Source organism: Anser cygnoides, chromosome 19 (assembly GCF_040182565.1).
Source record: "Anser cygnoides isolate HZ-2024a breed goose chromosome 19, Taihu_goose_T2T_genome, whole genome shotgun sequence".
Lineage (NCBI taxonomy): Eukaryota > Metazoa > Chordata > Aves > Anseriformes > Anatidae > Anser > Anser cygnoides.
This window is the reverse complement of record NC_089891.1, coordinates 11860517-11881906: the sequence shown is the minus strand read 5'-3', so window position 1 is coordinate 11881906 and position 21390 is coordinate 11860517. Positions and strand designations below refer to the sequence as shown.

The 21390-nt window shown below is 70.6% G+C and overlaps 3 protein-coding genes across 7 annotated transcripts; 1 reads left to right on the top strand and 2 right to left on the bottom strand.

The window, feature by feature from the left end:
- Nucleotides 1–1474: 1474 nt before the first annotated feature.
- On the bottom strand, nt 1475–4609 carry ACTG1 (actin gamma 1). The gene is made up of 6 exons (XM_066980030.1): nt 4456–4609; nt 3995–4125; nt 3644–3883; nt 2892–3330; nt 2551–2732; nt 1475–2443 (listed from the first exon to the last, which is right to left on the bottom strand). Exons 2-6 carry the CDS (start codon nt 4115–4117, stop codon nt 2300–2302), a joined length of 1128 nt encoding a protein of 375 aa, XP_066836131.1. The 5' UTR covers nt 4118–4125; nt 4456–4609; the 3' UTR covers nt 1475–2299.
- Nucleotides 4610–7578: 2969 nt separating this feature from the next.
- On the top strand, nt 7579–11651 carry FSCN2 (fascin actin-bundling protein 2, retinal). Its single transcript, XM_066980075.1, has 5 exons — nt 7579–9393; nt 10540–10696; nt 10779–10900; nt 10984–11151; nt 11233–11651. The coding sequence occupies exons 1-5, from the start codon at nt 8571–8573 to the stop codon at nt 11436–11438; spliced, it is 1476 nt and encodes a 491-aa protein (XP_066836176.1). The 5' UTR covers nt 7579–8570; the 3' UTR covers nt 11439–11651.
- A 471-nt stretch (nt 11652–12122) lies between these two features.
- FAAP100 (FA core complex associated protein 100) lies at nt 12123–21390 on the bottom strand. 5 transcript variants are annotated; one of them, XM_066980072.1, is made up of 10 exons: nt 21205–21349; nt 19892–20081; nt 18961–19079; nt 17753–18741; nt 16570–16720; nt 15087–15859; nt 14567–14703; nt 13573–13689; nt 13037–13123; nt 12665–12937 (listed from the first exon to the last, which is right to left on the bottom strand). In XM_066980072.1, the coding sequence occupies exons 2-10, from the start codon at nt 20054–20056 to the stop codon at nt 12812–12814; spliced, it is 2664 nt and encodes an 887-aa protein (XP_066836173.1). In that variant the 5' UTR covers nt 20057–20081; nt 21205–21349; the 3' UTR covers nt 12665–12811. The 5 variants fall into 5 exon arrangements, with proteins under 5 accessions (XP_066836172.1, XP_066836171.1, XP_066836174.1 ...); XM_066980071.1 differs by lacking the exon at nt 14567–14703 and having other exon boundaries at nt 12123–12937; nt 21253–21390; XM_066980070.1 differs by lacking the exon at nt 14567–14703 and having other exon boundaries at nt 12123–12937; nt 21205–21350.

The window sequence follows — 21390 nt, the reverse complement described above, 5'->3', positions numbered from 1 at the left end:
AGGCGGCGCCCGCACGCCATTGGCCGCGCCGCAGCCAACCAGAGGCGGGTCGGGACGCAGAGCCCGGCGCTCATTGGCTGGCGGGGAGCCCTTTTGTTCTCGCCACCCGGGCGCGGTTAACCCCCGCGCTGCCGGCAGAAAATGGGCAATGAATGGGGGGGGCAATGAATGGGGGGGGAATGGGGGGGCAATGAATGGGGGGGGCAATGAATGGGGGGGCAATGAATGGGCGCGGGGGGGGGGGGGGATGGGGGCGGGGGGGGGGGCTCAACGCGGAGGGGGGGGGAAGGGGGACACCGGGTGGTGCGGGGGGGGGGAGGGGGGGTGGGGGGGGGCACGAGGGGGGAGCACAAAAGGGGATGGGTGGGTAAACGGGGGGGGGGGCAATGAATGGGGGCGGGGGGGGGCTGCATGGGGGGGGACAGGGGGGCAAGGGGCTTGCGGGGGGGGCGGGGGGGGGCGCAAGGGGGGGCCGGGGGGGCACGGGGGTCTTGGGGGGGGGTCTTGGGGGGGTGACTCGGGGCTGGGGGGGGGGGCAGCGGGGGTCGGGGGTGTCCCGGAGGGGGGGGGTCCGGGGGGGGGGGGTCGCCGAGCTGGGGCCGAGCCAAGCCGCGGTGCGGCGGAGCGGCGCTGCCCCCTCGCGGCCGCCCGGGGGGGGGGGGGGGAGGGCGGACAGACGGACGGACAGACGGACAGAGGGGACGGACAGACGGACGGGCAGCTGGGGAGGGGGCTGGCGGCAGGGGTGGGGAGGGGCAGGGGGGACAAAAGGCCGGGGGGGTGGGGGAAGGGGAATGGGGGGGGGGCTGGCCGCAGGGACAGCCGGACGGACAGCCGGACAGCTGGGCGCAGGGAAGGCGGGACGGACGGACGGACGGACGGACAGACGGATGCAGGGAGGGGTGGGCGGACAGGTGGCTGCCGGGGGGGGGGGGGGGCGGACGGACAGACGGCCGGGCAGATGGACAGACGGAGGTCTGGGCAGGCAGCTGGACGGACAGACGGCTGCGGGGAAGGCCGGACAGATGGACGGGCAGAAGGGCTGCGAGGAGACGGCTGGACGGACAGATGGACACGGGGGGGGAGGGGGCGGACAAATGGGCAGCTCGAGGGGTGCAGGAACAGCGGGGCTGGACAGACGGATGGACAGACAGACAGCCCTGTGCCCGGCCGGGGGCAGGGGCAGCACTGCCTGACGCCGGGCAGCCTCATTAACTGGTTAATTAGCAGGGAACAGAACGGGGGCAGAGCTCAGCAGGAGCCCCTGGGAGTCCCCAGCACCAAACCCCCACCGTGCAGGGGTGGGGCACAGCAGCAGGTGACCCCCCCCACCTAGGCAGCTACCCCCCTCCCCAACCCCCTTTTAACACCCCCCTACCTCAACTCCCACCCTTTTTTTTTTTAATCAACCCCCCCTTGAAGCCCCCCCATCACACCACTCGCATGCCCATGGGGGGGGGATGTGGGGGGGACATTTACTGCAGCGCTTTTTTTTTGTTTATTTTCCTTACACAATGACGTGTTGTCGGGCGTTTACAATTTTCTCAACTTTCGGATGACTTACAAATTTTGGTTTCCTACTGTCATGTGAGAGAGAACATTAAGGCAACGTACAAAAAAAATCTTACATAAATTAAACAATGCATAAATTTACAGGTGTAAATGCAAAGTTTCAGCAACTCAAAGTTGAGTAACTTCAGCCCCGTGATGGTTACTGGGAGACAGGGGGGGAGGAAGAGGAGGAGGATGCGGACTGGTTCGTAAGGCTCGGATGCGATATGTTTCCCAACCTTGCTAGAACGGCAGCAACAGAAGTGGATTCTCGGATGGACTCCTACCAGCCTCGACACGAAATCTGGAATGCTCCGCACTGGGCGGACTGGAAGCCTGGCTCCCAATACCCTGTACACATCTGTCCGCCCGCGGTGCCGCTGTCAGTATCGGGGGAGCCGCGCCAGGCTCCCCGTGAGGCGGGCGCCACAGCCCCGCTGTCACGCGAGCACAGCGGCGCCCGGCCCCGGGCTGGAGCAGATCTGTACAGGGTATTGTTTTCGCTCAAGGTGGACACCGAGGGAACAGAGAACTTGGCTACAAAGGTCAAATCAAGCGGCAGCTCGGCCATCCGGTGCCGACACTGGTCTAAACATCAGGTACAGACTTTCCAAGGGCAAGTTTTCTTTTGAAAGAAGGCTTATTCCAGTTTTATGAGGCTAGCATGAGGTGTATAGATTTGCCTGGGCAAACATATACTAGTGAGACGACTCATGCAGCAGATGCGGCGCACCTGCTAGCAGTCCATTTAGAAGCATTTACGGTGGACGATGGACGGGCCGGACTCGTCGTATTCCTGCTTGCTGATCCACATCTGCTGGAAGGTCGATAGCGAGGCCAGGATGGAGCCGCCGATCCAGACCGAGTACTTGCGCTCCGGCGGGGCGATGATCTGCAGGGGGAGAGCTGTCAGAGCCGCCCGGCCTTGCCCCGCTCCTCCCACCCAGCCCAGAGCTCCCCCCCCTGCCGCAGGAGGGACAGGGGCGCAGTTTTCCTTACCTTGATCTTCATCGTGCTGGGCGCCAGGGCTGTGATCTCCTTCTGCATCCTGTCGGCGATGCCGGGGTACATGGTGGTGCCGCCGGACAGCACCGTGTTGGCGTACAGGTCCTTCCTGATATCCACGTCACACTTCATGATGGAGTTGAAGGTGGTCTCGTGGATGCCGCAGGACTCCATGCCTAGGGAGGAGGAGGAGGAGGCGGGGGCAGGTCAGCACCCACGCAGCACATCACGGCCACACCAACCCCACGCCTCCCCCCCCCGGCACGCAGCCAGAGCACGACAAGTCCCCACCACGGCGGCACGGTGTCTGCAGGGCTGCTCCAGCCCCTACCTACCCAGGAAGGATGGCTGGAAGAGGGCTTCTGGACACCTGAACCGCTCGTTGCCAATGGTGATCACCTGCCCGTCGGGCAGCTCGTAGCTCTTCTCCAGGGAGGAGGAGGAGGCGGCGGTGGCCATCTCCTGCTCGAAGTCCAGGGCGACGTAGCACAGCTTCTCCTTGATGTCACGGACGATTTCCCTCTCGGCCGTGGTGGTGAAGCTGTAGCCTCTCTCTGTCAGGATCTTCATGAGGTAGTCTGTCAGGTCGCGGCCAGCCAAGTCCAGGCGCAGGATGGCGTGGGGCAGAGCGTAGCCCTCGTAGATGGGCACGGTGTGGGTGACACCGTCCCCGGAGTCCATAACAATACCGGTGGTACGGCCGGAGGCGTACAGCGACAGCACAGCCTGGATGGCCACGTACATGGCCGGGGTGTTGAAGGTCTCAAACATGATCTGAGAGGCAGGGAGAGAAGAGATCTCGGATTAATGCCAGGTTAAGGAGTCAGGCCGGTCACACCCGTGTTAGAACACACATGCTGACATGCAAAAAAAACTGGTGTGTGAAGGAAAAAGCAAGGAAAGCAGGCAGAAAACACAAACGAAAGAAACCTGAGACGTCAGGGAAGAAATGCCAGGAGTACAGAACCCTGAAAATGGTAGGAGAAAAAAAAATAAACTCAGATTTAAGATGCCAGAATAACAAAAAGAGGGCCTGCGGAGGTGATCGGTGACTGGGGGGGGGGGGGGGCGGGGAGGAATGGGCTACCTGCGTCATCTTCTCGCGGTTGGCCTTGGGGTTGAGGGGCGCCTCGGTGAGCAGCACCGGGTGCTCCTCGGGGGCCACGCGCAGCTCGTTGTAGAAGGTGTGGTGCCAGATCTTCTCCATGTCGTCCCAGTTGGTGACGATGCCGTGCTCGATGGGGTACTTGAGGGTCAGGATACCGCGCTTGCTCTGCGCCTCGTCGCCCACGTAGCTGTCCTTCTGCCCCATGCCCACCATCACGCCCTGCGGGGGGACAACAACGCCCGGTCAGCGCCCGGTGACCCCCCCCCAACGACCCCCGAGACCCCCCCCCCCAATCCCGGTACCCCGCCCCCAGCCCCCCCAGCCGCCTACCTGGTGCCGGGGGCGGCCGACGATGGACGGGAACACGGCGCGGGGGGCGTCGTCCCCGGCGAAGCCGGCCTTGCACATGCCGGAGCCGTTGTCGATGACGAGCGCGGCGATCTCCTCTTCCATGGCGGTGGCTGCGGGCACGGCGCGCCGTTAACACCGGCACCGGGACACCGCCCCCCCCCCCTTCCGCGTTCGAATCTCCCGCGCCGTGACGTCACCCTCCCCCCCGCAGCCAATCAGCGCCGCGCCCCTCTGCCCCCCCCACCCCAGCCCAACGGCGGGCTCTGCTGGGCGATACCATTCCCACACCCGGCGGGGGGGGGGGGTCCCGCTGCACCCCCCCACCCCCCTCCCGGTTTCTCCCCCCTCCCCCCCCCGCAATGTCCTGCAGCGGATGAGCCCCGCGGGACGGGGGGGGGCACTGAGGCCCAGCAGCTACCGGGGCCCGGCCCGGGCCGTACCTGCGGGATGCTGCTGGCGGAGCTGGGGATCGCAGTGCCGCCTGGTCCGCTGCCGCCGGCCGAGTGAGACCGCCCGGCTGCCAGCCCCGCGCTTTTATACCCAGGGGGCGGAGGCCCCTCCCCCCCGGCCGAGAACATCGCCATATATGGAGATCTTTCCGAAACACGCGCTCCCATTGGCTGGCGCCCGCCCGGCCACGTGGGGCGCCTGGCGGGGCTGCCCCCGCCCCGCGGCACCCCGGAACCTGCATGGGGCATAACGGGGGGGGGGGGGGGCGGCGGCGGCGACCCCGGCCCGGCCGCGGCGACCCCGCAGGCTCCGGGCACGGGGGGGGGGGGTGCGGCCGGGACCGGGACCGGGGGGGCTGCGGCGGTGCCGGGCCCCGGGGCTGCTCCGGCAGAGCTGGGGGCAATGGGCACCGCCGGGGGTCGGCCCGGTGGGGGGGGGGGGGACCCTGCGGGACACCCCCTGGGGGGGCACCCCCAGACCATGGGGGTACCCTATGGAGACACCCGCACCCCATAGGGACACCCTATAGCGATGCCCTGTGGGGGCACCCGCACCCTATAGGGACACCCGCACCCCGTGGGGACACCCTGTGGGGGCACCCACACCCCATAGGGACACCCTATAGGGACACCCTGTGGGGGCACCCACACTCTATGGGAACACCCACACCCTATAGGCACCCCCTATGGGGACACCCTGTGGGGGCACCCACACCCCATAGGGACACCCTATAGGGACACCCTGTGGGGGCACCCACACTCTATGGGAACACCCACACCCTATAGGCACCCCCTATGGGGACACCCTGTGGGGGCACCGACACACTGTGTGGACACCCTCGTAGGACACCCACACCCTATAGCGACACCCTATAGGGACACTTACACCTTATAGGGACACCCTGTAGGGACACCCGCACCCTATAGCGACATCCTCCAGGGACACCCACAACCTACAGGGGGGCACCCACGCCCCGTAGGGACACCCTATGGGGGCACTGACACCCCATGGGGACACCCACACCCTACAGGGACACCCACACCCCGTAGGGACACCCTATGGGGGCACCCTGTGGGGGCACTGACACCCCATGGGGACACCCACACCCTACAGTGACACCCTATAGGGACACCCACGCCCCGTATGGACACCCTATGGGGACACCCTGTGGGGGCACTGACACCCTACAGGGACACCCACACCCCGTAGGGACACCCGACAGCCCCACCCCAGGTACCCCGCAGCCGGCCCCGCTTGCCCACCCGCTCTGGCCAGGCCGTGCCGTGTCCCCCCCGTGTCTGGCACTGTCACACCCCAAGGCCCGGCGCTGCCCCCCACCCCCCGTCACCGCCACCTGGGGACGGTGCCACCCCCGGGCAGCCCCCCCTGGGCCGTGCCCGAGCCCCCCGCACGTTGCCGGGGGTGCCGCGGGCTGGGCACCGCTGGGGACCGGGGCCTACCCCATGCAGGGCAGCGTGCTGAGCCCCCAGGGGTGGTGCTGAGCCCCCAGGGGTGGCGCTGGGCCCCCAGGGACGGTGCTGAGCCCCCAGGGGTGGCGCTGAGCCCCCAGGGGTGGCGCTGAGCCCCCAGGGGTGGTGCTGAGCCCCCAGGGACGGTGCTGAGCCCCCAGGGATGGTGCCAAACCCCACAGACCACACTGGGCCCCACGCATGGTGCTGAGCCCCCCCGGCCCGCGCCAGGCCCCAAGGACCAGGCCGCAGCGTTGCCCCCGGCCCCTCCGTGCGGGCAGAGCGGTGCCAGCGGTGCCGGTGCCGGTGCTCGGCGCCTTTCCCGGGGGGTTCCCAGCACCGCTCGGTGCCGGGAGGCTCCGGCACCTTCCCCGGGCCCTGCCGGAGCCGGAGGGTGGAGGCCGGGGCCCGACGGCACGGGCGGCGTGGCCGGAGCGCCGTGCTGGGTGCCGGGGCGCCGAGCGGTGCCGGCACCTTGGGGACCCCCAGAGGGATGGGATTTGGGGTGCTTGGGGCGGGGGGGTCGTGTCCGTAAAGGCGGCAGCAGGGACGGCGGGACGGTGTCCCCGGGGGGCTGCGGGGCGCGGGGCTGGGGGGGGGGGGGGGGGGGGCCTCGTGTCTCGGTCATTGGGGTGTCGGGGCTGGGGAGGCGGTGGGCGCGCAGGGGGCTCGGTGGGGCAGGGGGCCCGGGGGGGGGCCGGGGGAAGTTTCCCCGAGCAGGAAGCGAGGGGAGCCGGGCTGCCGGGCTGCGGGAAGGCGGGGACCGCGCCCGGCACCGCGCCCCGCGGCCGTGGGGCTGGCGGCACCCACGGGGCACCCACGGGGCACCCAAGGGTGCTGCCTCCTGCCCAAAGAAGGAGCTGCTGCCGGGCACCCGGGGCGGAACCGGGGGCGGGGGGGGGGGGGCCGTGCCCGGTGTCCCCGGCCCGCGGCGGGCGGGGCGCGGCAGGTACCGGCGGGGGGGGGGGGGGGGGGGGGGGCGGCCGCGCCCCGCACCGAAACCGCCCCCGCGGGGACCTTCGCCCGGGGAGGGGGGGGGCGGAGGGAGGAGGAGGAGGAGGAGGAGGAGGAAGGCGCACAGCGCGCTGTGCGCCTTCCTCCTCCTCCTCCTCCTCCTCCTCCCTTCCCCCCCCCCGCCCCGGGCGAAGGTCCCCGCGGTGGTGATGCGGTGCCCCCCCCCCAGCCTGTGCGCCAGGCTCTGTCGCCGTGGTGACAGCGACAGCCTCCCCCCCGTTGTCACGGTGACGGCGGGGTGCTGCGCAAGATGTCGCCCCCCCCCCCCCCTCCATCCGCAGCCCCCCCCCCCCCGGGGTGCCCGTGGGGCAGGACCCCCCCACCCCATGGGCGCAATATTTGGGGAGGGGGGGGGGCACCCGTGTGTGCAAACGCAGCCCCCGGCTCCTGCGCCAGGCACTCGCGGGGAGCCAGCAGCACCCTGGGGTGCCCCCCCCCGAGCCCCCGCTGCCCCCATCCCCGCAGGACCCTGACCCACTTCCCCCCCCCCCCCAGCCCGAAAGCCAACCCGTCTCCGTTTCGGTGGGGGTCAGTTACAGCGCGCCGGGCAGCTCGGGTAACGCAACGCAGTGGCTGGGGGCCGCCAGCCTGCCCCCCCCTCCACCCCCGGCCCCCCCCCCCCCCCCGCACCCCGCCATGAAAAAGTCATGAGGCAAACAATCCCCGGGACCTATTTTCGGGAACAATAACTCGCCGCCGCCGCGCTGACACCGGAGCCGGGGGGGGGGGGGGGAAGGAGGCCGCGGCAACGCGGTGCCGGTGCGCAGCCGACAGCGGGTGCCAGGGACCGAGCGTCCCATCCCGAAGGGTGCTGAGCCCGTCCCCAGGTCCCTTTGGTGGCAGCGGGAGGGGGGCTCCCCACGCCCTATCCCCTCTCCTGTCCCCCCCCCCCCCCCCCAGGCAGCCCACGGACCCCCGGCACCGCAGGGCCCCGCACCCCGCGTGTTGCGGGGGGTCCCCACGAGCCCCCCCCGGCCCCTTCCCATCGCAACCACGCGGGGCTGCGTGACCCCACGGCCGCGGGAGGGATTTGGGGCCACAGGACAGATGGAGGCCAAGGGCCCCAAAGCAGGATAAAAGGTTTAAACTAATCAAAATGCCCGGCTAATTGTAAGGCGCTTAGGGGCTGGCTGGGAGGCGGCGCGGCTGGAGGTGACCCGCTGCTGAATCAGAGAGCCCGGTAACCTTAGCCCGCGGGGAACGGATCCGCCGGCCCGCGCCCGGATCGGGTTCCCACCCAAGTTTTCCACCCGCAGCGGGACACCGGGGCCGTGGTGCTGGAGGGCGGCGTGGCCGCGCACCCCGGGAACTGGCCGGGGGCTGCTGGGGCGCCCGCTCCCCTGGGCTGGAAGCGAAAGCCCCGCTCTAGGTTACCCCGGCCTCGGCGCCCGCTGCGATCTGGCCGGGCTTTGTAATCCTACCTGCGCCTAATTCAACGGGCCGCGGCCCCCGGCCCACCCCCGGACCCCCCCGCTGTGCCGCGCCGTGCCGTGCCGAGCCGCGCCGAGCCGCGGGGCCAGTGCGGCCGCGGCAGCCGGCAGCGCAGACGTCCCCGCCGCGACGCCCGGGGAGCCCCCGGCAGCCCCCTTGGGGCCGCCCCCCCCCCCAGCCGCCGGCGGAAGATGCCAACGAATGGGATCCACCAGGTCCTGAAGATCCAGTTTGGGCTGATCAACTGCGAGAGCCGGTACCTGACGGCAGAGAGCTTCGGCTACAAGGTGAACGCCTCGGCGCCCAGCCTGAAGCGCAAGCAGATCTGGACGCTGGAGCAGGACGAAGCCGACAGCTCCGTCGTCTTCCTCAAGAGCCACCTGGGCCGCTACCTGGGGGCCGACAAGGACGGCAAGGTGCGCTGCGAGGCCGAGCAGCCGGGCCGCGATGAGCGCTTCAGCATCGTCACGCAGTCAGACGGGCGCTGGGCGCTGCAGTCGGAGCCGCACCGGCGCTTCTTCGGGGGCCGGGAGGACCGGCTGTCCTGCTTCGCGCCCAGCGTCACCGAGGGCGAGCTCTGGACCGTGCACCTGGCCATGCACCCCCAGGCCAACCTGCTGAGCGTCAGCCGCCGCCGCTACGCCCACCTCAGCGCCCACGAGGACGAGATCGCCACCGACAGCAACCTGCCCTGGGGGGTGGACGCCCTCATCACCCTCTGCTTCCAGGACAAGAAGTACAGCCTGCGCACCGCCGACGAGCGCTACCTGCGCTGCGACGGCACCCTGGTGCCCGAGCCCGGCGCCCGCACCGGCTACACCCTCGAGTTCAAGGCGGGCAAGCTGGCCTTCAAGGACTGCGACGGCAAGTACCTGGCGCCCACGGGGCCCACCGGCACCCTCAAGTCCGGCCGCAGCTCCAAGCCGGGCAAAGACGAACTCTTCGACCTGGAGGAGAGCCACCCCCAGGTGGTTTTCACGGCGGCCAACGGCAGATTCGTCTCCATCCGGCAGGGTAAGCGCTGCCCCGGCCTCGGCACGGTGGGGGGGGGATCGGCTCAGCCAAAAGCACCCCCGGCCCCTGCAGGGACACCCCTGCTGCGGGAGGAGACCCTACAAAAACACCCCCACGGTGCTGCCCCTGTCTGGGGGCTGCCCCGCAGCAGCTGGTGGGGGTCTGGCTGCTCCCACCCCGGGGACACGATGGACCTGCGGCTGTCGAGGGGTGCGGGGCCCTGCCCGGGGGGGACGCCGTGCCCATCGGGGCTGGGTGGGCTCAGCGACGGTGCTGTGCGGGGCTCTGTGCGGTGTGCCGCAGGCGTGTACGTGTTACACGCAGCCCATGCGTGTGCAATGCTGAGTGCCCATGCGCTCAGGCGTGCACGGCTCCGCACGGCCCAAACGCGTGTGCACGCACCCAGCTCTGCAGCCCATGCGTGTGCTCAGGGCTCTTTGCACGTGTGCACATGTGTGTGCACGCGTGTTTGTGTGCACAGCTCTGCAGCGTGGCACGCGTGCAGGGCCGAGCTCAGCACCATGTGCGGGGGGGGCTCTGTGCAATGCAGGGGGGCTCTGCACAGCACTTGGGGGGCGCACCCACACCCCACGATGAGGCACTGCCCCGAGCTGCTGCGGGTGCCCATCCCTGGAGGCGCCCAGGGCCAGGCTGAGGGGGCTTGGGGGCAGCGCGACGCAGTGGGATGGGGGCAGCTTTCAGCTCCCTCCCCTCCCAAACCCCTCTGTGACAGATTTGCACTCGCAGCCCCGCGCGTGCCCCCTGGCCCTACGCGTCCCCGTGCAGACCTGGGACACTGGGGACGTGGGATGGGACCGGGGCCTCCGGCACCCGCGGGGGTCCCCAGGGGTGGCCCTGGCTGCCCCCTGTCCCCGCGGCACCGGGAGCGCCTGCCCCCGTGCCAAGCGGCTTAGGGCCGGGTGACGGCGGCGGGGGCTATAAATAGGGGCCGTGCGCCGCGGCGCTGACCAGATGGACGCGGCCCCAATCAGATTAACCAGCCCAATTAGCGCGATTGTTTGCAGAGGGATTTACCCTGGGAGGGGCGGGGGGGGGGGAACGCACCCGAGGATCATCCACGCACGTGGCCACCATTTGGGGGGGGGGGGGTCCCGGCCCCGCACCGAGAGCCGCCCCCACCCGCAGGCGTCAACGTCTCGGCGAACCAGGACGAGGAGCTGCACCACGAGACCTTCCAGCTCCAGATCGACCGCGACACCAACAAGTGCAGCCTGCACACCAACGCCGGCAGCTACTGGACCCTGGTGGCCCACGGGGGCATCCAGGCCGTGGCCACCGAAGTGTGAGTGGGGGCCGGGGGGGGGAAGGCATGCGGGGGGGGGGGGTAGGGGCCACCCCTGCTGACGCTCTCGCCCCGCCGCCAGCGGTGCCAACACCATGTTCGACATCGAGTGGCGCGGGCGGCGCGTGGCCCTGCGCGCCAGCAACGGCCGCTACGTCTGCACCAAGAGGAACGGGCAGCTGGCGGCCGTCAGCGACGCCGTGGGTGAGTGCCGGCTTTTCTTTTTGGGGGGGGGGGCACGGTGGGGCTGGGGGGGCCCCCACCCCGCTGACGCCAGCTCCGCGCAGGGGAGGACGAGGAGTTCACCCTGAAGCTGATCAACCGGCCCATGCTGGTGCTGCGGGGCGAGCACGGCTTCGTCTGCTACCACCGCGGCTCCAACCTGCTCGACTCCAACCGCTCCGTCTATGACGTCTTCCACGTTGGCTTCAGCGACGGCGCCTACCAGATCCGAGGTGGGTGGCGGGTCAGGGCGGGCAAGGGGCTGCCCCGGGGCTCAGCCGGACCCCCGGTGACGGCCCCGGGGCTCTCCGCAGGCCAGGGGGGCAAGTTCTGGTACGTGGCGAGCAGCGGGGCGGTCTGCAGCGACGGGGACCTCTCCGAGGATTTCTTCTTCGAGTTCCGGGAGCGCGGGCGCGTGGCCATCAAAGGGAAGAACGGGCGGTACCTGCGCGGGGACCCGGCCGGCACCCTGCGGGCCGACAGCGACTCGGTGCTGCGGGCCACGCTCTGGGAGTACTGAGCCACCGGCTGCTGGGGACGGGCTGGGGGGGGGGCGCCGGGGCACTGGCACCGCGGTGGCCCCGAGCCCGCCCTGCTCCCAGGACCGGGGCGGCCAGGAAGACCCAGGCAGGCGGAGGATGGTGGCAGAGCCGGCGGTGGCATCGCCTACGGCAGCCGTGTCCCCGACCCCCCCTCGACTTGCGGCATTAAAGCGCGTCTGGATTGCACCGGGGCCAGGCCTCTTCCTTCGCCGCCTGCGGCAAGGGCGCGGCGGGTCGGGATCCTGCCTCCGCCCCGTCCCAGTGACCCCGTAACTGGGGGAGCGCTGCCCTGGGGGAGCCCCAGTGCCCCCGTGAAGGGCTGAGCCTGCCCCGGCTGCAGGGCACGGGGACCTGGGGTTGCTGCAGGGGGGGCTGCTGGCGGCGTGCAGGGACGGTGGCCGAGCAGACCCGCACCGACGGGAGCGGTGCTCGGGGTGCCGAGGGGGGCTGCAGGGCTCTGCAGAGCTGTCCCCCCCCCTCCCCGAGCGCCCCCAGGGACGTGGGTGCTGCGGGGGGCACAGCAGGAGGGGGCCGCAGCCCCGAGGCAGGCAGCGTGGCGGCGAGGGGGGGGGGGGGGTCTGGCGGCATCCCGCGGTGGCAGCCCCCCCGCCCCAGGGGCTGTGGGGTGGGGAGACGGAAAGGAACAGAGGCGGGCAACTGGCTGAGCGGCACGACCGTTTTCATGGCAGACGACAGATTTACAGACACCGGAGCAGCGCGGGGAAGGCCTGGGCCAAAACACGCCGCGCCGCCGCAGAGAGACGAGCTCATTTATAGAAACGACGGGGGAGCGGAAACCTCCCCCCCCCCCCAGCCCCCCCCAACCCCACCCCCTCCCCTGCCCAGCAGAAAACGGGGGCTCCCCCGGGGGCGGGCGCCCGCCGGGCACCCTGGCGCAGCACCCTGCTCCTCCTCGCTCCCGAAAAAGGCAGCGCGGGGCTGGGGGTGGGGGGTTGGGGGGGGCACAGCCCACAGCCGGCGCAGCCGCCGGGAGAGCGCTAAAACTACCACGGCTAAAACGACCCCACAAGAGACAGCACCGGCCCCGGGGCTGCCCGGGGGGGGGTGTGGGGGGGGCGGCAGGGCCGGGCCGGGCCAGCCCAGAAGCCCCCGCTCTGCCGCCGGGCGGCCCCCCCGGGGGGGGAGAGCCACGCCGCAGCCCCGCGCCCTCGGTGCTGCCCGCAACACGACCACGAAACACGCACACACACAAACCGCCCGCACGCACCGCGCCCTGCCCGGCCGTCCCACCAGGGGCTGCTGCTTCCCCCCCAAACCCCCTTTTGGGGGGGGCTCCCCTCCTGTCTCCGGGGTGGGGGGGAGTCCGGGGGTGCTCTGGGTGCCGCGCTGCTCACAGGAGAACGAGGCTGGGGTTGCGCAGCTGCCTGTAGACGTGCAGGAGCTTCTCCGCCGTCACCGCGCTCTCCTCGCCGAGGGGCGGCCGGTCGCGCAGGGACTGCGCCTCCTTCAGCAGCATCTGCGGGGGGGGAACAAGGAGGTGGGGGGGGCGTGCAAGGCCGCGGGGGGCACGGGGGGACCGCGGCGCAGGGAGGGGAAGGAGGCGTCGCGGGCTCACCTCGTGGTTGGCCTGGATCTGGCGCAGGTACTGCATGCGGAGGTCGGGGGGTCCCGAGCCCTGCGCCGCCTGCTCCAGCACCAGCGCCTGCGGGGAGCGGGGTTCTGCTGGGGGGGTGGCTCCGGGTGCAAACAGCCCCGGGCAGGAGGGAGCTGCCTCCCCTGCCCTGCTCTGCCCAGGCCCCGCGTGGCACTTGCCGGCACCGGAGCAGCAGCAGGGCCGCACTGAACCTAAGGGAACCCGTAACGGGGGCACGGGGCACGACCCCACAGGTGCCAGCCGCGGATTCACGGCACCGACCCCGCGGCTTGGGCAAGGAACGGGGTCCACGGCGGTGCCGATCCTCAGCCCTGCGTGACACCGGGCCCCGCCGAGCTCGTCTGCCACACGGTGGTGCCAGAGAAACCGTCCCCAGGCACCCAGCCTGGCCCCGAGGGTTTGGCCCCGGGGCATTGACGTGCGTGGGGACCCGGGGCCGTGTCCGGCGGGGGCCGGGGGGCACGGGGGGGGAGCGGCACGGCCCCGCAGCAGCGTACCTGGATGCGCCGGATGACGGCGTGGTGCATCCTGCACATGTCGGCCAGCGACGGGCTCTCCATGAAGATCTCCACCGCCTGGATGGGGCCCGCCGGGCTCAGGTCGTTCATGGCCACCTGGGGGAGAAGCAAATCCTCGCTGGGCACGGCAGCGCCGGGGGAGGGGGCGGCCCCAGGACCCCACAGGCAACAGGGCTGGGACAGCGACACCAGGCTGGGCCCCAAGCAGCAGCTGCCGTTCCTCCTGCCCCTGCTCTCTGCACGCCCCTCAGTTGCTCTCCAGACCCGTACGAGCAAATTCAGCAGCAGCCGGAGATGCTGCCAGCCCCGCTGAGCGCAGCAGAGACCTTGCCCAGCCCCTCCGAGGGGTGCTCGCCCGGCTCCGGTGCCCGCTGGGTCCCAGCTGAGCCCTCGGGTGCCCCCTCAGCCCTGCTGGGACCGGCGCTGGATGCGGGTGACCCGACGCCCGTTCCCCGACGGGACGCGGGCTGCCGCCCCAGCAGATTGAACCCGGCAGCAGGCTCAGCCCAAGCAGAATTAATGCTGTCGCTGATCACGCTGGCAATATTAGTGCTCTCGAGTGTGAATCAGCCTGAGCCAGGTCGCTGCCGGCACGCACGGGCCCCTCGCCGGAGGGCTGTCCGGCCGCGGCGGAGAGCCGGGTAGCAGCTAGAGCTTTTCCTTTACACTTTGAGGCAGATTTTTGCATTAGAGGGGGGAAAACTTGCAGCAGATCAGATTTACGCCCAGAATCCACGCTCTCCCCCTCGCTTTGCAGGCGCAGCACAGCACAGCAGCCCGAAGGAGCCTTGGGGAAGGGTTGGGAAGAGGGGGAGCAGCAGCACAGCCCTTCCAGCCCGGTGCGCAGCGCACCCACGTGCCCGGCCCCGCGGGATGTCGGCCAGGCCAGGCATCACCCCGCTCCCCCCGCGGGAGCCGGGGGCTGTGGGACGGGGCCCGGGGCGTTTCTCTGCAGGGCTAACCCCGTCCTTGCCTCTCGCACAAGCAGCTGCACCTCGCCTCCGTCCGGAGCCGCGCCGCGCACCGACGCCACCTCCCCGCTGCTCAGCGCCTCGGCCCCGGCGTTCTCAGCCAGCAGCCAGCGCAGCGTGGCACAGCTCAGCGGGACATCTGGGGGACAAGAGGAGAGAAAGCGGAGCTCGTTACGCCTCTGCTCGCCCTCCCTCGGGCGCTCAGCAGCCCGGCTGAGGCCGGGGCGCCGCAGGCAGCGCGGAGCGGGGAGCGGCGCGTGCCTGGTGCGGCCCGCGCCTGCAGCTGCTGCCACGCCGGGGGGGCTTGGGGACGTTCCCCCCCCACCCTGCCAAGCTCGGCCATGCAGCTGCCACCACGGCCACGCGCCAGCCCGGGAGCTGCCACGTGCTCCCACGCCCAGGGAAGGGGCTGGGGACAGCCCCGGCTCCACGGAGCTGACGTTGCCCTCCTGGAAGGCGAGCGCGCCTCCCCGAGGGCCTGCCCGGCACCAACCCCGGCAGCTCCCTGCAGGCAGCACCCACCTGAGCCGGAGGTTTTCAGCGCGGCTTTCAGCAGCTCCGAGGACACCCTGATGGAGGCCGCCGAGGGCGGCAGGCTCCCCTCTCCCGCGGCTTTCGGCTCGCCGGGCTCAGTCTGCTCCCCGGAGGCTTTCAGGAAGGTCTCCACGGGGTCTGGGGGCGCGGGGAGCGCGGCCGCCGGGGGGGAGGCGTCTGGCCCGGGGGGGCTGCTCTCGAAACGCAGGCACTGGAGCATGTCGATGGTGCATTCGCTGAGGGGCAGGCAGATCCCCTCTCTGTCCGGGGACAGGATGGGCGAGTCGTCGGGGAGGAGGTCGTCCAGGGCCTCGGAGGAGTCGGAGCCGCTGCCCAGGATGTCCCGCAAACTGTAGTAGAGGGCACAGGAGATGGTCAGAGGCAGGTCCAGCTTGGCGTCCGCGGCAGAGCCGAGGGGCAGCGTCAGCTCCCTCTTGTTCCCCGGGAGGAGCTGGTCGATGGGGAAGGTGAAGGTGGTGGCTGAATCCGCGGACTCCTCCTCTAAGGCACAGGGGCTGGCCAGGAGCTGAACGCACAGGGTCCAGCCCTGCTCCAGGCTGTACTCGCTGCAGTTCTCCAGCAGGCAGGAGATGGTTACGGCATCTCGGAGCAGGAGGCAGCTCCAGTTGGCAGTGACAGTGCAAGCAATGGGCTTCTGGCCTTCTTGGCTGGACAGCAAAGCCGCGCTCACGTTCATCACCTGGTTCAGGCTGGCCAGAGCTCGGTTCTTCTGGTCCACCGCCTTCTTCAGGAAGGAAACTCTGCAAGGACAAAGTGCCAGGGCTGAGACGGCGAGAGGGACGGAGGCTGGGACACCGGGTGGGCAAAACGGGGTGGGGGCAAGGCCGGGACAAACACCCACACCAGCCCAGCAGACCCTGACGTGGGGCTGTGGCCGGTGAGACCCCAAAAACGGCCCCTGGGCCGCGGCTCCCTGCAACGGGAAGCGGCAGGGCAGCGCGCGGTGGGCGACAGATCTCGCTCGGAGCTTGGGGAATCCCCCTGCGAGGAGGGGGGGGCCGGGGGGGCCTCGTCTGCGCCTCCTCCCCGCGCACAGATGGCCGCAGAGGTCTGAGGCACGCGGCTGCCCTGCCTGCGGCTGCGGACTTGGCAGGGGCCGCGGGGCGTCTGGGCGCGCTGGCACCCTGCCTCCGCCACCTTCTGGCGCCGAGGCCGTAAGCACCAGCCCGCCCGCGGCGGCGCGGAGCTGCCTGCGCCGAGAGCAACGAGGGCAGGAGGCAGGGCTCCGGCGAACCGTTCTCGCTCTACCGAGGCTGGGGGCTTCCCAGCCAGCCTCCCGCAGAAACCGCCCGGGGAAAAGGTAAATGTTGGGGCTGCTTCCGCAGGGCACTTGGTGAGCAACCCTAGAGCCAGGAGCTGATGCACAAAAACCCAGCGGGGAGGAGCCCAGAGAGGGGCTCAGGAAGCATCAGCGGGGGGGGGCGCAGCACCGAGCGGCCCTGCCCCGTACCTCTCCGAGGTGTTGCCGATCCCGGACAGCAGCTCCTTGATCCTCCGGCCGATTTCGGCGGGCGTCAGCTCAACGTCGGCGTCCTCGGGGCTGCACAAGTCGCAGGTCATGAGGCGGCCTTTGGCGGACAGGGCCAGCAGCTCCGATTCCCCTGCGGGACAGAGGCGGGCACGGCTCAGGGGCTGAGGGGGCAGGAGGAGGCCGGAGAGGCAGCAGCGGGTTCCCCACAGGCTGGCGGGACGCGACCCGTCACCGCCTGCCCCGGGCGGCAACTGAGTGCCCCCTCTGCACACCAGACAGCAAGGGGAAAAGCCACCACGGCCCCTCCTCGTGAGGGTGCAGCCCCAGCCCCGCGCTGGCGGGGGAGAAGCGGGAGCAGCCGCCCACGGGTGGGCGCGACGGAGAGGGGATGGGGACCCCAAGAGTGCCCCAAAAATACATGGCTCCAGGGGCAGGATTTCATTCTCTCCTGCCTGCCCCGTCCCCACCGTGCCGCCCGGGGCCCAGCCGTGCTTCCCAGCGTCCCCCCAAGTGGCTGCAGGAGGCGCCGGGCGCTCGGGGCTGGCGCTGCCACGCAGGTTCCTGGTGGCAGAGCCATGCGGCTCCGCGAGGTGCCTGGAAAATCCTCGCTCGCTCGCCTGTCCTGGCCCTGCTCGCTCCCCGTGCTGCCCGAGGCACTCGCCGCGCTCGGAGGCGGAGGCCAAGGCGAGCACCGCGCTTTGCTCCGTGCCCAGGCTGCGGTCGGGCACCGTGCGCTGCCCGCACCCCGGGGTGCCAGTGCAGAAGCCACGGGGCCAAGGAGGAGCAGTGCAGGCAGGCTCTGAGCAGCTGCGCCTGCAGCCCCTTTGGGTCTCCCCACGCTCCCCTCCGCGCAGGGACCCAACGGGGACAGCCGGGGCCCCGCAGAACCCTGCACGGGCTGGCGGCCTCCTGCAGCCCCACGGCGGCGCGGAGCCTCGCACGAGATGAACCGCAACCAGGCGGGGAGCAGAGGCCACTCCGAGCACACCTCGCGTTCAGCCCGAGGTGGAAACGACTTACAAAAACCAGGGGGGTCAACAAGAACGGGCGGAGGACGGAGCCCGACCTGGCCCGCGACGAGGGGTGAGGGGCAGGCAGAGCGGGCAGCTACCCGGCCCCGTCCCGCCCCGAGACCCGGCGCGCTCCCCGCTGCCAGCAGTACCTTCTGACGCCCGAGATGACAAGGAAAGGGCCACGACGCTACAGATACTTAAACTGGCCGGAGACAGGACGGGAGGCAGGACGCCGGCGGGGCTCTCGGCGTCCTCGGGGTCAGAGGACTCGCCGACCCAGTCCAGGTCGACGGCGGAGATGTCCGAGTGCGTGCTGTAATACATGCGGCTGCCGCTGCCGCAGGCGGCGCAGAGGATGGGCCCGCGCAAGGAGTACTCCCTGAGCTCCGGCACCGTCGCCTCCTGGCGCTGGTCCGCCTTGACGGCCACCATCTTGCCGTAGTGGCCCACGGCCACCACGCAGTCACAGCCGGCGGCGCCGAAGAGCGGCTCGTCCTCAGCCTCCTCCTCCTCCTCCTCCTCTTCCTCCGCCGCCCTCCGCTCCGTTCTCAAGGCGCCGATGAAGACGATGGGCTCCTCCAAATGGTGGAGGATCTTCACCGGGGGGTCTCGGCTCGAAACGTCGTGGCAGCCGTCGGCAGCCGGCGAGGAGCTGAGGGCTTTGAGCGGCACCGAGCAGAGCTGTCCATCCGGGAAGCCGCAGAGGATCATCGGCGACTCCAGCATGGCCGCGTCGATCCCAAAGAGCAAGCTGAAGAGGGGCTCTTCCAGCACAAAGCCCCCCGAGCACCACGGCCCCTCCCCGGAGCCCGCCGTGCCCGGGGAGGAGGCGCAGCAGAGGACGGGCAGGAAGCGCGACGGCGGGCCGTCCCCCTGGGCCGCGGGCGGGGGGCCGGGGCAGAAGCCCACCTCGCTGACCTGCCGGTACGGGGGGCTCTCCTCCTGCTCGGGGCGCGGCAGCTCGTGCAGCTTCATCCACCACTTGCCGTGGGCCTGGGACAGGGTGATGACGAAGGTGTTGAGCAGCGTGAACATGCACAGGCTGGAGTCTGGGAAGATGCAGGCGTCCGAGTCGATGGGGAAGACGCTGGAAGGGTGCTCGCTTTCTTGGCCGTCGCCGTCCGTCTGCTCCGGTAACCTTCGAGCGAGCAGGCAGAGGCGCTCAGCCAAGGCGCGGGGCGAAGCCAGCGCCGCTCTTGGCCGCCTCTCGCCCCGGCCCTTGGAACGAGCTCCCCGCGGCGAGGCTTTTAGCGCCTGCCGTGACAGCAGAGGCCTGGAGGGAGCCGAGGGGGCACAGCTAAAAGAGCTCCGAACCGTGCCCGGGGGGCTCGCGGCCGCCCCGCGGTGCCCGCCTCACCTGCTCTGCTGCTCCAGGGCCACGCAGTAGATCCCGCTGTGGGCGCAGAGGATGTAGAGCTGCCTGGGCTGGGGCAGCAGCTCCACGTGCCACACCTGGTCGGGGCACCTGTACACGGCCTGCGGGGAGAAGCGAAGGCGGAGGTCACCTCCTGCAGCACCCGGCTGGGGCGCAGCAGAGGGACCCGGCAGGATAGGGCCCCCACGTGCCCACAGGGGGGGTGGTGGCGAGGGAACCGCGGTGCCCACCCGGCCGGGCGCCCTGCTCGTGGGCCGTGTTTCCTCCCGAGCAGCCCCAAATTGCAAATTAAAGCAGGGATCCCCTGCACGTGCAAATCACGGGCAATTTCCAGGAAATTTTTGCCTGCCACGAGGCAGCGGGGTCGGGGGGCTGCGCGCAGGGGCAGGGCATCGCCTGCTCTCCCCGAGGGGAAGGGGAGGAAAATCGAAATGTAGAGCCTGCGTGCGATCTGCTTTCCGGGGAAGGAGCACGGTGTAGGAGGCAAACCCTGATCTTACCGCGATGGCTTGCTTAGAATCGAGAATAAGAACAAATTAAAAAAAAGCAGCCGCGTATAACTCGACACGCCGACCGCCGTTAGTCATGGCGGAGACAATAGCGGAGCACTCTGGGGATGGGAAATGGAAGAGACGTCGCTTCGCCCGAGGAAGAGGAGGAAAGCGCCTCCCGCTTCGATAAACGTTTGTCTCGCAGGAGCAGGGAGAGCGCAGACAGCGGCACCCCCCTACCCCTGGCAGGGCCTCGGTGCTGGGTAAGGAGGGCCGAGGGGCTCCAGAAATTCGTTTGCCCCCCTCAAAAACAGGGTCTGGGGTGGAGGAGCCCCGGCGGGGGTCCCTGGAGGGGGCAGAACCGGGGTCCCCGCAGCCGTGCCGGGGCACGGGGAGCCTCCTGGCCCCGGGGGCGGCCTCACCTTGAGCACCTTCCCCTCCTGGTCGTAGACGTAGACGAACTCGGTGCCGTTGGAGAGGTAGATCTCGTTCTCGTGGCACAGCACGCGGGGCTTGCCCGCCACCAGCCCCCCCACCGGGCAGCAGAAGCCGGCCAGGTAATCCACCCGGTGGCACACGTGCGCCATGGTGCTGCGAGCGACCGCGGCCGGCCTGGGGCGCGCGGGGACGGCGCTCAGGGGGGGGAGCTGGCAGGGACGTGCCCCCCTCCGCCCCCCCCCCAGGGACACAGCGCCCCCGAGCCCCATCCCCCACGGCCCCCACGGCCCAAAATCCCCCCCAGCTCCCCCCAGTCACAGCACGGCCTCCCCCAGATCCAAAGACCCCCATGCCAGTTCCATCCCCCCCCCCCATCCTCACCCCCCAGCCCCAAATTCCCCCAACACCAGCCCCAGCCCCCCTGCCCCAAACCCCCCCAGCCCCAAATCCCCCCTACAGCAGCCCCATCTCCCCCCCATCCTGACCTTGCAGCCCCAGCCCCCCCCATCACAGCATGCCCCCCCAGCCCCAAATCCCCTCATGCCGGTCCCATCTCCCCCCCCATCTTCACCTTGCAGCCCCCAGTCCCAAATCCTCCCCAGACCCCCCACCCCATCACAGCACGCCCCCCCCAACCCCAAATCCCCTCATGCCAGTCCCATCTCCCCCCCCATCTTCACCTTGCAGCCCCCAGCCCGAAATCCCCCTAGGACCAGACCCCCCACCCCAAATCCCCCCCAGACCCCCCACCCCATCACAGCACGCCCCCCCCCCAACCCCAAATACCCCCTTGCCAGCCCCATCTCCCCCCCCATCCTCACCTCGCAGCCCCCAGCCCCAAATCCCCCCAGGACCAGCTCCAGCACCCCCACCCCCAAACCCCCCCACCCCATCTCCCCCTTCCCCCCCCACCCTCCAGCCCCCAACCCCAAATCCCCCCAGACCCCCCCCATCACAGCACGGCCCCCATGACCCCAAATCCCCCCATTCTCAGCCCCCCCAGCCCCAAATCCCCCCAGCCCCCCCCAATCACAGCACGGCCCCCCCCCCCAACCCCCCCCCCACCCCAAAATACCCCCCCATCCCCAAATCCCCCCCCCATCACCCCCCCCGGCCCCAAATCCCATCCCCAACACCCCCCCCATCACCCCCCCGACCCCAAACACCTCCCCCATCCCCAAATCCCCCCCCCATCAGCCCCCCCCATCCCCATCACCCCCCCATCCCCAAACACCCCCCATCACCCCCATCCCCAAATCCCCCCCCCATCCCCCCCCCGTCCCCCCCCGCCCCCCACCTCGTCCCCCCCCCGCCCCCCGGCGCCTCCCGGCGGGGCTGCGGGTACCGGGCGGGGGGCGCGGGGCGGCTCCGCTTTACGGCTGCGCGGCGCCCGCCGCAATGGGCGGGGAGTTTGCGACAGCGGCCGTAAAGCGACGATGGGCGGGATCCCCCCCCCGGGGGGGGGGGTGGTCACCGGGGGGGG